This window comes from Scyliorhinus canicula, chromosome 3, assembly GCF_902713615.1.
Source record: "Scyliorhinus canicula chromosome 3, sScyCan1.1, whole genome shotgun sequence".
Lineage (NCBI taxonomy): Eukaryota > Metazoa > Chordata > Chondrichthyes > Carcharhiniformes > Scyliorhinidae > Scyliorhinus > Scyliorhinus canicula.
This window is the reverse complement of record NC_052148.1, coordinates 169,085,089-169,100,651: the sequence shown is the minus strand read 5'-3', so window position 1 is coordinate 169,100,651 and position 15,563 is coordinate 169,085,089. Positions and strand designations below refer to the sequence as shown.

The 15,563-nt window shown below is 46.9% G+C and overlaps 2 protein-coding genes across 3 annotated transcripts in view; one reads left to right on the top strand and one right to left on the bottom strand.

The window, feature by feature from the left end:
- Window positions 1-5,015: 5,015 nt before the first annotated feature.
- Window positions 5,016-12,663, top strand: stbd1 (starch binding domain 1). The gene is made up of 2 exons (XM_038791707.1): window positions 5,016-5,344; window positions 9,119-12,663. Exons 1-2 carry the CDS (start codon window positions 5,104-5,106, stop codon window positions 10,009-10,011), a joined length of 1,134 nt encoding a protein of 377 aa, XP_038647635.1. The 5' UTR covers window positions 5,016-5,103; the 3' UTR covers window positions 10,012-12,663.
- Window positions 12,399-15,563, bottom strand: part of LOC119963106 (coiled-coil domain-containing protein 158-like) — a 336,026-nt gene continuing 332,861 nt past the window's right edge. For both annotated transcript variants that reach the window (XM_038791705.1, XM_038791704.1), the window contains 2 exons: window positions 12,784-12,885; window positions 12,399-12,559 (listed from right to left, as the gene is read on the bottom strand). In XM_038791705.1, coding sequence (XP_038647633.1) covers window positions 12,483-12,559; window positions 12,784-12,885 — 179 coding nt within the window. In that variant the 3' untranslated portion in view covers window positions 12,399-12,482. The remainder of the gene's footprint in view (window positions 12,560-12,783; window positions 12,886-15,563) is intronic.

Genomic DNA, 15,563 nt, shown 5'->3' with positions numbered 1-15,563 from the left:
AAGGTGTATTGGGGTGTTTTGGAGGAGGTTTCTTCGATTGATACCTGGAATGAACAGGTTGATGTATAAGGAAAGGTTGGACATACTGGGCTTGTTTCCACTGGACTTTAGAAGAGTTACGGGTGATTTGATTGAAGTATAAAAGGTCCTGAAAGGTTTGACAAGGCGGACGTGAAAAGGATGATTGTCCCCGTTGTGAGTTGTGAGTGAGTCCAGAACTGGGAGTACTGTTTTACAATTAGGAATTGCCCTCTGGGGATAGAAATGAGGAGATTTTTTTTCTCTCAGAGGGGCATGAGACTTTGGACTGCTCTGCCTCAGAAGACAGTGGAGGCGGGGTGATTGAATATTTGTAAACTGAGGTAGATGGATTCTTATTCAATAATAATAATTTGGGCAGCACGGTGGTGCAGTGGTTAGCACTCTTGCCTCACGGCGCCGAGGTCCCAGGTTCGATCCTGGCCCTGTGTCACTGTCCGTGTGGAGTTTGCACATTCTCCCCGTGTCTGCACGGGTTTCGCCCCCACAACCCAAAGATGTGCAGGCTAGGTGGATTGGCCACGCTAAATTGCCCCTTAATTCGAAACAATTAATGGGGTACACTGAATTTAAAAATAATAATAATCTTTATTTGAACACGCAACCTTCTGATCTGGAGTCAGACGCGCTACCGTTGCGCCACAAGCCCAAGTGCTCATAATAATCTTTATTGACACAAGTAGGCTTACATTAACATTGCAATGAAGTTCATGTGAAAAGCACCTGTGTGGGTACATAGAGGGAGAATTTAGAATATCCAATTCACCTAACAAGCACGTCTTTGGACTGTGGGAGGAAACTGGAGCACCCGGAGGAAAACCCACGCAGACACTGGGAGAATGTGCAGACTCCACACAGACAGTGACCCAAGTGGGGAATTGAACCTGGGACCGTGGAGCTGTTAAGCAACAGTGCTAACCACTGTGTTATTGTGCTGCACATTGGTGAGGGAATCAAAGGTTATCGGGAATGTAGATTTCAAAACACAAATAGATCAGCCATGAGCTCATTAAATGGTGGAGCAGACTGGAGAGGCTGAATGGCCTACTTCTGCTCCTCTTTCGGTATGTAAGGTAAGAGTGGGTAGCCAGGTGATGCAACTATCAATTCAGGCGAAACAGAGAGTGGATGTGAACTGTGGCTTTAATCGACTGGAACAGTGCCTGCCTGTGACTGCTGTGCTACTGAGAGCCGCCTACAGGGCTACTGCTCTTTATACCTCCCCTCAAGGGGCGGAGCCAGGGGCGGAGCCCACAAAGGCACCAACGTGATACATTCCAGGTAATATTTTACAATGGTCCATAGGTGGAGCCCACATGGGCAACAGCGTGATACAGTGACAAACATGGTGAATGGTTAATGCAATACGTTTACCACATTCACCCCCTGTTAAAAAATTGAAGTCTGGCTGGGGTAAAGGGTTCACAAGTTCAGCCTGTGCCCGGATCGTGCGCTCTGATCGCCGAAGCTCTGGTATCTCAGCTGGCCCGGGTGTCGAACTCATCCGTGCTGGCATGGGTAGATGAAGTCACCGGTGTGGGCACAGACACGGACTCAGGGAGCATGTCTTCTGGAGCTTCGTTCTGTGGGTCGGTGAAGGGGGAATGGAGGGCGGGAGGGGTTGCGGGTGCCATGTAGGGGCGGGGTCGCTGGTCAGTGTAGGTTGGGTGGGGTAAATTGGGGTGGCTGTGGTAGTGGAACCTGCGGGTGCCAGGTCACGGACGGAAAACGTATCCTGTCGGCTGTCGGGGTGCTCTACATATGAGTACTGGGGGTTGGTGTGAAGGAGCTGGACCCTCTCGACCAGGGGGTCGGACTTATGGCTCCTGACGTGTTTGCGGAGTAGGATGGGCCCCGGTGTCTTCAGCCAGAACGGAAGCGAGACCCCGGAGGTGTATTTCCTGAGGAAAACAAACAGGCGGTCATGAGGGGTCTCATTTGTGGCCGTGCAAAAGAGGGACCTAATAGAGCGGAGTGCACCGGGGAGGACCTCCTGCCAGTGGGAAACTGGGAGATTCCTAGACCGTAGTACCGGGAGGACGGTCTTCCAGACTGTCGGGTTCTCCCTCTCCACCTGCCCGTTTCCCCGGGGGTTATAGCTGGTAGTCCTGCTCGAGGCGATGCCCTTACCGAGCAGGTACTGATGCAGTTCGTCGCTCATGAACGACGAGCCCCGGTCACTATGAACATACATGGGGAAACCAAACATGGTGAAGACACTATGTAGGGTTTTAATGACGGTGGCCGCAGTCATGTCAGGGCAGGGGATTGCAAAGGGGAGGCGGGAGTATTCGTCAACGACGTTGAGGAAATATATGCTGCGATTGGTGGAGGGGAGGGGCCCTTTGAAGTCGATACTGAGGTGCTCAAAGAGCCGGGATGCCTTTACCAGGTGGGCCTTATCCGGACAATAGAAGTGCGGCTTACACTCCGTGCAGATTGGGCAGTCCCTGGTCATGGCTGTGACCTCCTCGGTGGAGTAGGGCAGGTTGCGGGCCTTGATGTAGTGGAGAAGCCGGGTGACCCCCGGGTGGCAGAGGTCATTGTGGATGGCCCGGAGTTGGTCATCTTGCGCGCTGTTGCACGGGCCGCAGGACAGGGAATCTGGGGGCTTGTTGAGCTTCCCAGGACGATATACTATATTGTAATTGTAGGTGGAGAGTTCAATCCTCCACCTCAAGATTTTATCATTCTTGATCTTGCCCCGCTGAATATTATCAAATATGAAGGCTACTGAACGTTGGTCGGTAACGAGGGTAAACAGTGTATCAGTGAGATAGTGCCTCCGCACTGGAGCTTCTACGTACGGCTTCCACGATGGCTTGGGCTTCTTTTTCGACCGAGGAGTGTCGAATTTTGGAGGCGTTGAGGGTACATGAAAAAAATGCTACTGGCCTGCCCGCCTGGTTAAGGGTGGCGGCAAGGGCGACCTCTGACGCGTCGCTCTCCACCTGGAAGGGGACGGACCCGTCCACCGCGCATATCGCAATATCTGCCTTGATGCAGCTGAAGGCCTGGAGGGCCTCGGCCGCCAGTGCGAAGATGGTGGCCCTGATTAGTGGGCAGGCTTTATCTCCGTAGTTGGGGACCCACTGGGCATAATAGGAAAAGAATCCGAGGCACCATTTCAGGGCCTTGGGGCAGTGGGGGAGGGGTAGTTGCAGGAGGGGGCGCATACGGTCGGGGTCGGGTCCTAGAACTCTGTTTTCCACAACGTAGCCGAGGATGGCTAGTCTGGTTGTGCGGAAAACGCATTTCTCCTTGTTATAAGTGAGGTTAAGGGTTTGGGTGGTTTGGAGAAATCTCTTGAGGTTGGCGTCGTGGTCCTGCTGATCATGGCCGCAGATGGTGACGTTGTCCAAGTACGGAAATGTGGCCCGCAGCCCGTACTGGTCCACCATTTGGTCCATCGTTCTTGGAAGACCGAAACCCCGTTTGTGACGCCGAAGGGGACCCGGAGAAAGTGGAGGAGGCGGCCGTCTGCCTCAAAGGCCGTGTAGTGGCGGTCCTCCGGGCAGGATTGGGAGCTGGTGGTACGCAGACTTCAGATCCACCGTGCAGAACACCCGGTAGTGTGCGATCTGGTTAACCATATCTGCGATCCGGGGAGGGGGGTACGCATTGAGGTGCGTGAACTGGTTTATGGTCTGGCTGTAGTCTACAACCATCAGGTTCTTTTCCCCGGTCTTGACGCCTACCACCTGAGCTCTCCGGGGGCTATTGCTGGCTTCAATGATCCCCTCCCGCAAGAGTCGCTGGACCTCGGACCGGATGAAAGTCTTGTCCTGGATGCTATTCCGCCTGCTTCTGGTGGCAACTGGCTTACAGTCGGCGGTGAGAATTGCGAAGAGCGGGGGAGATTCAACCTTTAGGGTCGCGAGGCTACATACAGTAAGTGGGGGTAGGGGCCCGCCGAACTTCCGGGTTAGGCTCCTGAGGTTACATTGGAAATCCAGTCCCAACAGGAGAGGAGCGCAGAGATCAGGGAGTACATATAATTTAAAATCGCCGTACTCGGCGCCCTGTATTGCTAGAGTTGCGGTAGTGCAAGCCCCGGATCAGCACAGAGTGCGACCCGGAAGCGAGGGAGTTGGTTTGATGTGCCGGGAAGATTGGGAGCGAGCAGCGCCTTACCATGTCTGGATGAATGAAGCTCTCCGTGCTCTCGGATTCGAACAGGCAAGGCGTCATGTCCATTTACCTGGATGGTCATCATGGAGCTCTGGATGTGTTTGGGTCGGGACTGGTCCAGGGTGACCGCGCTGAGTTGCGGGTAGCCGGCGTGGTCGGAGGTGCTGGGGTGGTCCCGTAGGTTGCACGTGTCGGGCGGCATTGAAGATAGCGGCCAAGATGGTGGGAGGAAGAGGGGCTGCCGCAGGTAGGAGGAGGAGCTGGGGCTGGGAGGAGGAGCTGGGGCTGGGAGGAGGAGGGGCTGCGGCAGGGAGGAGGAGCTGGGGCTGGGGGGAGGAGGAGCTGGGGCTGGGAGGAGGAGCTGGGGCTGGGAGGAGGGGCTGGGGCTGGGAGGAGGGGCCGGAGCAGGAGGAGGAGGGGCTGCGGCAGGGAGGAGGCCAGGGCTGGGAGGAGGAGCCGGGGCTGGGGAGGAGGAGCTGGGGCTGGGAGGAGGAGGAGCTGGGGCTGGGGAGGAGAGGAGCTGGGCTGGGGAGGAGGGGCTGGAGCAGGAGGATGAGGGGCCTGCGGCAGGGCGGAGGAGCCGGGGCTGGGAGGAGGAGGAGCTGGGTCTGGGAGGAGGAGGGGCTGGGAGGAGGAGGAGGAGCTGCGGCAGGGAGGAGGAGCTGGGTCCTGGGAGGGGGAGGGGGCTGCGGCAGGGAGGAGGAGGGGCTGCGGCAGGGAGGAGGAGCTGGGGCTGGGAGGAGGAGGAGCTGGGGGCTGGGAGGAGGAGGAGCATGGGGCTGGGGAGGAGGAGGAGCTGGGGCTGGGAGGAGGAGGAGGGGCTGCGGCAGGAAGGAGGAGCTGGGTCTGGGGCTGGGATTCAGAGCAACAGCTGAAAAGGATCAGAGTGAAGCGCGGTCCCTGGACGCGGGGGAGATTTTGCTCCAAAGGGCGATGGCAACCGAGCTGACGAGTTTATTGCTCGGGATAGTTACCATGTTGAACAGCGTGTGGGCTGTGCTGCCCGTGGCGCTGGCTGTGGCCCTCAGCAGCTGGTTGTGGTTCAGCAGAAGCAAGAAGCAGCCGGGCAGCCGAGCGGTAGTCGATCTGCAGAGCACTTCCCCTGAGGACAGTGACCGCAGCCAGCGCGAGATCAGCCCCGAGGACGGAGAGAGGCAGCAGCAGAAGAGTGCTGGTAAAGATTAACTCACTGTTTACATTGCAGCAGCTTGTTGCACAGGGCAGCCGGCTGGCACCAGCTTTCTGCTAACCTGCTTCATGTGCAGAGCTTCCCGGAGCTTTGGGTGGGTGGGTCAGGTCACCAGCTCCTGGGGAACATATGGCAGAGCTGTGTGTGTGTGAGCGGAGACAACCCCCTTTTCTTAAATTGTAAAGATTCACCATCCTCTTCCTGAATTCACTGCAGTCTGGAGGTGACTCAATCAAACTGCCACAGAGTGGTTACGTTTTCGGGCTGTGTTATTGATCCAGGAATACTTCAGTTCGCATTTCCCCCATAACTTCCCAATCGCTTTCTCAGCAAAGCGTTTTCAGAAGTTTATTACCAGATGGGGCAGTCGGCACCTGTGGGGATTTGGTGGACGGGGTTTTTGAGTTGAATCCAGTTGTGTCCGGGGGAGATGCTGAATTTGGGATGATAGCAAATTGAGCAAGCGGCAGATTAGAGAATGAATCCGCTCTGGGTGCGGGGGGTGCCCGCTGCATCATCTCTGCACCGACTACCGTCTCCTGTCTGCACCGTCCTCGGGCCGCATTGCGCCAAACGAACACTGCACTCCTTTTGACCCCTGAGTGGTAGCCCTTGAAACCTGTTGTCTGCAACACGGGTAGTCTGCCAGTTTTGTGCTGTCTGCTGGTTTTTCAATGATTTTCACTATTCAGCTAGTCGCTAACTGCTCTCGTTGCTTGGCTGAACGAATATAATTAATAACTTTTAACACCAGTTAAAAGTTGATACGCAACCCCAGATACTGATGCACGGTCGGAGTGATGTCTTGTATCTGCAGGGACCCCTTCCAGACAGTGCTCAGAAGACCGTGAGGAGCTGGATGTGTGCAGCAATTTGTCAAGGTCAATGATTGCACCTTCAAATCTTAGCAATTGCACCATCAGCCACAAACTCCATCCCAACAATTTACAGTCGGTATTTGTACCTGATAGTCACCTGTTCTACAACACCCTTGTACACTGAGCACTACCGCATTCCACTTGATTCTTTTAGCTTGCACACGTTGCCCAGCTAGTCAACCATGACAACCATATCAGGCAAAAAGTGGACAGACAGGCTTGCCAACATGATCCCTGTAGATCAGACTGCTGATTATTATTGGCATAGCTGCTGCTGGGGATATGGCCAGTGATGGGGTGAAGCCATCAAAGGTAGTGGTGGCATCCTCTCTGATTTCCCTGCATATGCATGCACCTCTTGTACCATGCCCTGCACCGCAGCTGTGCTCTTGTGCCTTTCTCCTTTCAGATACCCAGACAGTGGATGATGAAAATATAGCACTGTTACATGATATCACATTTACAGCCACCAGCAGCTCCAATACTGACACTGTGTAATTAGAGGATAGCATGTGGTGAGACAGTGGATATGTGGCCTGCAGCCAAGGCAAGAAACAAGGTTAATGTAGATACCAGCTCATTGGTGAGTGAACTTGGGCATGGCTTTCACTGTTGAGGACTCCGATGAGCACTTCCAATGGGGTGGCTGACAGGTGGTGGCAAATTGGTATGCAATAACAAATTCCTGATGTATTGGTGGATCTGACCGTGACCACAGCGCTCCTTTTTTCTCGCAATGAGCATTAAGGAGTCCAACAACATCCTGGCAGTGGTCTTTCAACAGGTTAGAACCAAACCTTTTCAGCACTGTTGGTCAATTCAATCAGCACACTTGTGGACACAGCAATGATTGAGCACTTAATGGCCAATCTCTGCCTCCACCAGAAACCTCCGAGCTGCAGTCCAAGCTCAGACTCCTGCTATCATGACTGCTGATAAGTGCTTAGGGCGTCACAACAAACTAGCAACCGATCATCCAACAGATGACTAGAATTGTTGCAGGGCTGTCCAGGGGGCAGTGGCTCCATAAATTTGGTTTGTGATGTTGTGGTATCTTTTTTATTTTGCATTGTGATCAAATGTATGCTGCAGTGGTCACTGACCGAGGTAGACTAGTAAATGGGTTGTAGTAATTAATTGGTATATAATGTATATTGTCTGGACAGAACGGGGCTGTGAAGATTGCAGTCATGAGATACATGATCAGTAAAGGGCCCTTGGTTTGTTGTAGTGATTCAACCCAGCTAATATAGTGGACTACTGCAGAATGAAGGTGTTGTAATTCCTACTTGAATACTAGTCATTAATCTGCATGATTCTCTGCTTATAGTTACACACCAGCTGAAGGAGTGGAATCCCTCTTGGTTGCAGTATATGGTGGAGTTTGAGATGTCGTTCCTACAAAATGATATGCCTACAGACAATGGCATCATGGGAAAGCCTGCAAACATGTCATGTTCTCACTCTACCTGCTTCTGTGATGAGAATGAAATATTCTCAAAAGAACAGAATCAGTGAGACACCCATGCAGACATGGGGAGAATGTGCAAACTCCACATGGATAGTGGGCCGGGATCGAGCCTGGGTCCTCAACGCCCTTACTGTGCCACTGTGCTGCCCAATTTGCTGTTATGGCATTGGTGGCAGATTCCAGTCTTTATTGAAGGGCAAATGTCTCTTTCGGGTTGTTAGAATGTTCCTTGAACATCCTTGGTAGATTTGTCTGTAGCCTCCTCTTCAAGCTGCTTGTCCACTTTGTAGCTCTGTTCATTTTCCCAAGTCATATTCCAATGGCAATGTCATCTAGTGGGCTGTCTCCCTGACACACCAGATCCTGTAAATGTTTCGTAACTTGCAGAATGTAGAACTTGCACTGATATTCACATTTTCTACATGGATCATGTGAAGTGCATGATACATGTAATATTTACTGTAAACATTGAAGGAGTCATGCATGTGTTCTAGACAATTTCTAGTCCTTTGGTGCCCTATGGCTCAAAAGCCTTGGACAGTGACCTTTCCCCAATGTGTCAGTGGCAACTGCCCCAAGATACATGCTCAGCATGTAGTTCTGGATGTTGGAATGTGGGAGTCTGCAACACTGTGTGGGCACCTCTTTGCACTGGAAGACCTAAGTATTTTGGGTAGACTGAAGAACATCTTTCATCAAATTGATTCTCTGAGGAGGAGGGGGGGGGGGTGGAAGAATTCAGATCATCTTTGCAAAGGCACATTCCAGATGAGGTGAACAACTGCCTCTTCCTCACAATGACCTCCTTGAGGGCAATGTGTGCAGGGGGTGAGACTCTGGATGTGAACTTAGGAACAGGAGTAGGCCATTGAGCCAGCTGTGCCATTCAATTAGATCATGGTTGATCATCTACCACCTGTGCTACCTCCATATCCCTTGGTGTCATTAGTCACCCAAAATCATATTAATTTCTGTTTTAAACACTCAATTTGGAAATCATTATGTATTTGGCAATTTTCATTGACACTCAGATACTCCTTCATGAGTGAAGGAGACTAAAGATCAGGATTCCATTTCTTTATCCAAGTGATTTGCTTATTCTGCCAGTAAACTTGCTTGTTGGGAGTAAACTTGCTTGACTCAAAACAGGACTTTAGATATCATCTTAGATTTGGATGCCATGAACTAAAAATTGTTTTGTAAAATTTAAATAAAACCATACAAGTATTCTTGAATGATGTTATTTTTCTAGATGAGTTCCGTTTTTTTTATTTTTGAAAGTAGGAACCTAATCCAAGTTGCTTAAATCGGAGCCATGAGTATAGCGGTAAAGTTGGATTGTTTGAATGCTTCTATATGTTTACCAGTGCAAAGTATTAATGGGGAAACATGTCTTTCTATTTCTTACAGATAAAATTACAGGTGGAGAAAGCAACACAAGAACAGAGTTGACAGTAGAGCAGCCTCCTGTTGAAGAAAAAGCTGCTGCTTTGGAGGCTGAAGTTAATTTGGATGCAATGGTCAAGAATGAAAAAGCAAGTGAGCAGGATCAAAATCTCTCAAATAAGCTGAATATTTCTGATCTCAGACAGAAGAATGTTTGTGAGAACCACCGACAAATTAGTTTGAAGGCCTGGCCATCCAGTGTTGGCCAAGTCACTAATGCAAGCATTACTGAAGAGTGTAATTATGGCAAAGAAACACAGTCGATGGTCAATATTGAAACGGTGCATGAAAAATCTGAGCACAAAGATGAAGCTTTTGATCTAATTACAGCAGTTGATCAGCAATTCAGTAGAACAGGTTACCTCCATAATGGTGACATGACTGATATTAGTGACCGCACTGTTAACATGAGTAAGTTAAAATGCATTAAAACTGAAATGGAAAGAGAAGATAAGAGAAAATTCTTTCATGAGCAGATTAATGCTGAGTTAGAAAGAACACATGTAAATTCAGAGCCTGATAATATTGCCCGGAAAGTTGCTGCAGTGTCTCCTTTGCCCCTCAACAACATCTCTGTGAATTTTAATGTCCACTATGTTATTTGCTCAAGTGCTCAGACCCTTGCAGTGACCGGAAACCACGAGTGTCTAGGGCAGTGGGAGAAGTATGTACCATTGAAACCAAACAAGGATGGCTTCTGGTCGAATTCCATTCTGCTCCCAATGAATTCTTGGATTGAGTGGAAATATGTGGTGGTGGAAGATGGAAAGATCTGCCGGTGGGAGGAATGTCTCAATAGGATAATGGAGACTGGTCATGATGATTTTGAAACATATCAGTGCTGGGGTTACCATTGAAACAAGTGCATTCGAACTGACTGCTTTCAAGAGAGAACTTCAGTGATTATTTAGCTCCTCTCTTTCCACTCATTGCTGTTTCTTTAGTCTTTCTATGCTTTGAAGCTGGGCTGCCAGGATTTTCACTGTACTAAAGGTTATCTGTCTGTTTGATGCTGCTGAGATGTGCTTTGCACTGCCATTTCCTCAAGAGAAAGATTTCTGTGGAAATCAGCAATGTAAATAAGCATAGAATATGCAAACATTTACTGTAAATTTTTAATAAGTGATATAACAATTACTGCACGAGGATATAATTACTTTCACTTTAACCCTCCTAATCTGCATTTTGTGGGAAAATTTTACAAGTATGCATAGTATTTCAGTGAATTATATTTTCAAGTGAAAGGGTTTAGCGTAGGTATACTGACTCTTTCTTCCCACTCACTAAGATGTTCAGGAGTGGCATTGGAATTTGTAGATTGTGCCATTGGAATACAGAACTTTTCATGTGGAGTGGGAAACAGCAGGTCTGGATGATTTCCATCTTAACTGAAGGAATGCACTCGTTAGAGAATGATTTAAGACTCTAAATGTGTGTCTAAAAATCAATTTATTGAAACTTTGCTTTTGCATGTTGTGAATCTACTGTTTAGCGCTTCATTTAAATCTACAATGCTAAATTGTTAAACCTCCTGTTTTGTGACAAAGAAGTGTAATGTGACTGTGATGCTAATACTCAGTTCTAGAGTAAAAACCTAAAAGGGCAAGCAAGTATATGATGGTACAATATATGAAACCTGTAGTCCAGTCTATCCTGAAATTGGGTCTCTTTTTGAACCCCTGCATGAAACTAAAGTGAATAATCTCAGCTCTGATGCTAGTGCTCAAGTTCAAAACGGAGTTGGTTGAGGTTGGAGTTCAAATAAATCTGGTGTCGAACAGGGAGCAGATGGACTTGGATTGGAAAGGTATTTGTGGCCATGGAACAAATTCTCTTTGGCAGAAACTCAATGGGTGCACAATTCAGTTACTACTTTAGTCAGAAAACACTACAGGGGAAATGACCATAGTTCTAGTAGTGGAAAAACAATACTTAAAGTTTCCCAAAATGGTGCATTTCAAATGTACCACAAAAACACTGGGTCTTGACTGCATGAAGTGAGATTGAGTCCCTCCAGGCAGTTCTGAACTTTTAAGAAGCACAGTAAATTTTGAAAATGAAATTCTGTCTGAGGGTGTCCATCTACACCATTTTTCTTTCCCTACTGGCCCCTCCACACTAACCTCATTCATCATTTTTAAGATTTCTTTTCCTTAGCAAAGACTAAGCTGATTTGCTTTTCCAGACAATAACCTGCTTCATTTGGAAACCTCCACTTTAAAAAAAAAAAAAAAAAAATCCATTGCTGGGATCATGGATTCATAATTCCAGAAAGTGCTTGTTGTGGAACAAACTGGCGTATTTCTATCCACCCATTTTTTTTTTTTTTCTTGGAGGTCAGTATACTTTTCTCGGGCATAGTTTATTATTTTAACTGAGATTGTTCAGAAGTTAAATCTTTCTTGATGTTAAATCTCTACTGAAATTTCACATGGCCTTAAGACATTTGTTCTAATTTTGGGCAGTATGACCAGGCCAAGAGCAGATGCTTGTAAGATTTTCCTGTAGAATTAAGTGCTCTTGCCAAACTTGCACTAATGTTAACTGGCTGAACAAAACATGTTCCATGTAGATAGAGCTACAAATCAAGTATCTTAATATTGTGTCTACCAGTAAAAGAAAATGGAAGCATGATCATTTCTGTACACCCTGATAGCAAAATTCACAATTGGCGTAATCTAAACGATGCAAGTAATCTTACACTGGCAAAGTAATTAATCTTTTCATGGCCAAGACCAGCACAGATTTTTGCCACACAAGATAATTACTGTCAGTAATTAATCTGCATAGTTCACATGTGAAGGTAAAAGATCCAGTAACCAGTTCCTACCCACGTCTCCAAACATTGTTTGTTTGAACTGGCTTACCCTCCTTTGACTAGGTTGACTTTACTGCTCAAACTCTGGTTCATTTTTAGTTTCACTGTTTTTGAACAGAATGTGTTTGAACATAAATGTGTGAAAAAATGGTGCACATGTAACTATAGTGTATGGAAGACCAAGTTCAAGTAGCTGTTCTTGCATATCTTTCCAATCCCTACATTTGGTGATCGAGTGATTTAATGTCTTGTAGTGTTTTGCTTATTCCTCATGTGACTAGTTTAGCATGGAGAAACATTAAAGCAAAATGCCATAGTATTTTAGTTGCTCTTGAATCTATGGTAGCCAGTCTCCTGTACATAAACATTTGTAATCAGATGAGATTAATATGGGAAGATTGAATAAAAAAAATAGGTTTCAAAGTATTAAATAGCAGCAGATTTTATTTTGTGTACTGCAGCATGTCCAAACCCATATGCAGTAAAGAATAAAATGCAGAAACATGGACGTCACTTCTTTAGCATTTTCTCTCTGTCTTTTACTCTCTTTATCCTCTTCTCTTGATTTCTGATCATGGAGGACATTTCTGTAAATCAAATGTTTTAGATTCTGTAATGTTCTGAAGCATTAAATTGTAATAACTTGAATGCAACTCTTAAGAAAAAAATAAACTTTGTGCATGGACCAGAAGGTTCCATTTTCAAGAGATTTATTTCTAGGTACTTTTAAAAGGGTTTCCTTTAGGGGGTGTATGATTAAAAAAAACAAACAACACTTAGATGTATATAAAATGTTTTAGTATTATAATACCATGATTCTTGAACTGAAGATCTTCCACCAGGTTTTGCAGACCATCCAGTTTATTCTGCAGTTTTTTGCAGGCCTGCCCTGCAGCATCCGTCTGGTCAGTATCTGGAAGGGATAAATAAGCAGTAAATGCATTTAAAACACAAGATCTAAAATTTTGTGTAATAGTGACCATAATCACAACAATTACTACATTTCAAAATGTTTTGTTGCATGTTAAAGCATTTTCAGATGTGTGGTTTAGAATGGTGCTATATAAATGCAAGTCTAGGTTGTTGAATTTGAATCACATTCAGCTAAGGCATAAATACTTTCTACTGAATAGTTCAGATCAATCTAATGATTATTGAAAATCCTTAGTTGTAGTTCACATATATCCAGGAACTGATGCATGAGTTTGACTCCCAAGTAAGAAGTGGCACTTCAGGGATAAGAATTGCTGGATTATTGCCTGAGCCACATGCAAAATGGCACAAGAGAGCAGACTGATCAGGAGATTAACATAGGGCAAGGCTACTGTTGGATACTAGTAAATGAGCTGTACTGATGGCATAAACTACATAAACCTGGATCCTGAGAAAGGATAAATATGGCAAGGGCTTTAAACTACTAAGAGGGGAGGGGATGTAGAAGAAGCAGAAAAGGATTGAAATAATAAAACAGGATGTAATAAAATAGGATGTTGATGGAAAAGGAATAGTTATAAAAATGGGAGTGGAAAAAATGTGAAAATATTATTTAATACTGTACTGTCTAGAATAAGAGTATTGGGAGGAACCAGACATTAAAAATTCCTGACATATCACATTGATAAAATAAACAACCTTTATTGTCAAACCTTCATTGTCACAAGTAGGCTTACATTAACACTGCAATGAAGTTACTATGAAAAGCCCCTAGTTGCCACATTCCAGCGCCTGTTTGGGTACACCGAGCTGGTATGGGAAATGAATCCGTGCTGCTGGCCTTGTTCTACATCACAAACCAGCTGTCCAGCCCACTGAGCTAAACCATCTCTCCACTGACTGAGTTGTACATTGCAGGGTGTAACATTTTGCGAAGACGGGGAAATTGTCAGCAAGACAAAAATATAATCCTGATGGATAAAGACAAAGATAACCCGGATAATGGGCAGTTATTCCTTTTTTGGGAAGAAGTTTAAAAAAAATTAAATACATCATGGGGATTTCACCTACCCTCAACATTGAGGTAGGCAAAGGAGATAGAATGGATTCTTGCAATGGGCATACGGCTGCATTCTGACTCCAATATCTAAAGAGCCCAACAAGGCAGAATTCATTAATGGATCTAAGAGGGGGATATCCTTTGCAGGTAAGTAGGGGTACATTTGGGTAATAGTGACCATAATAAATTTTGAGGTGAGGGTAAAAGTGTGATGAAAACCCTTATCGGATTGGGAGAAAAGTTGATTTTTAAGGACTCAGCATAGATATTGTGGAATTTTCTCTTCCTGTCTGCGGAGTGGTGCAGCCAATGGGTAAACCTGCTAATCCCAAGTAGGCTTCCTCAGCAGTATTTTTAGTAGTTGGGCAAGAAGTTGTGGACAGGTCCCATTATCATGCTGGTGGGACGGTTCAAACTTAGATTTTTGAAAGATCAGGGTGCCATTTTTAAATAATTCTGGGAAATTGGTGACGTAAAAGCTGTTTTGGGACTACCACTGGTTCCTCCCACTCTCTCCGCTCCAATTAAAATCAAATGAGCAAACAACAATGATGCTTTAATTGGGAACATTTTGACATTCTGCTCAACAGAATGCATGAAAAACATTCCCCTAAACGGAAAGAACAAATGAAACATTGGGTGGGACTCCATGGATGAATAAAGATGAGGGAGATGCAAAGTAAGAATGGGCACTCTTCGACAGAGTGGATGTGCTATGGCGAGATTGATATTTTTTATTTTTTTAAATAATTTTTATTGGAATTTTTTACAGAAAATATGACGACAAACAATGAAATGCAACAAAATAACCCCATAATAACTATAACACCCCCAAGACCGTATCAACGCATGTATCACATCCCCCCCCCCACCAAACCCAGTGAACAACAAGAGAACTTAAAAATAAATTAAAATTAAATAAGCAAACATAGTCATCGTCTCTCCCCTCTCTTCCCCCCCCTCTCTTTCCCCCCTCTCTTCCCCCCCTCTCTTTCCCCCCCCCTCTCTTTCCCCCCCCTCTCTTTCCCCCCCCCTCTCTTCCCCCCCTCTCTCTCTTTCCCCCCCCCTCTCTTCCCCCCCCTCTCTTCCCCCCCTCTTCTCCCCCCCCTCTTTTCCTCCCCCCTCACCTTCTCTAGCTTAATAAAACCTGCCATGTCATTGATCCAGGTCTCCACGCTTGGGGGCCTCGCATCCTTCCATTGTAGCAAGATCCTCCGCTGGGCTACTAGGGACGCAAAGGCCAGCACGCCGGCCTCTTTCGCCTCCTGCACTCCCGGCTCCACCCCAACCCCAAATATCGCGAGTCCCCAGCCTGGCTTGACCCTGGATCCCACCACCCTCGACACCGTTCTCGCCACCCCCTTCCAGAACTCCTCCAGTGCCGGGCATGCCCAGAACATATGGGCATGGTTCGCTGGACTCCCCGAACACCTGACACACCTGTCTTCGCCCCCAAAGAACCTACTCATCCTAGACCCGGACATGTGGGCCCGGTGCAGCACCTTGAATTGGATGAGGCTAAGCCGTGCACATGAGGAGGAAGAATTAACCCTCTCCAGGGTATCAGCCCATGTCCCGTCTTCGATCTGTTCCCCCAG

Coding starts and splice junctions, on each gene's coding strand:
- stbd1 (XM_038791707.1), top strand. CDS start 5,104: ATGGCAACCGAGCTGACGAGTTTATTGCTCGGGATAGTTACCATGTTG. Junction 5,345..9,118: donor GCAGCAGCAGAAGAGTGCTG/GTAAAGATTAAC, acceptor TATTTCTTACAG/ATAAAATTACAGGTGGAGAA.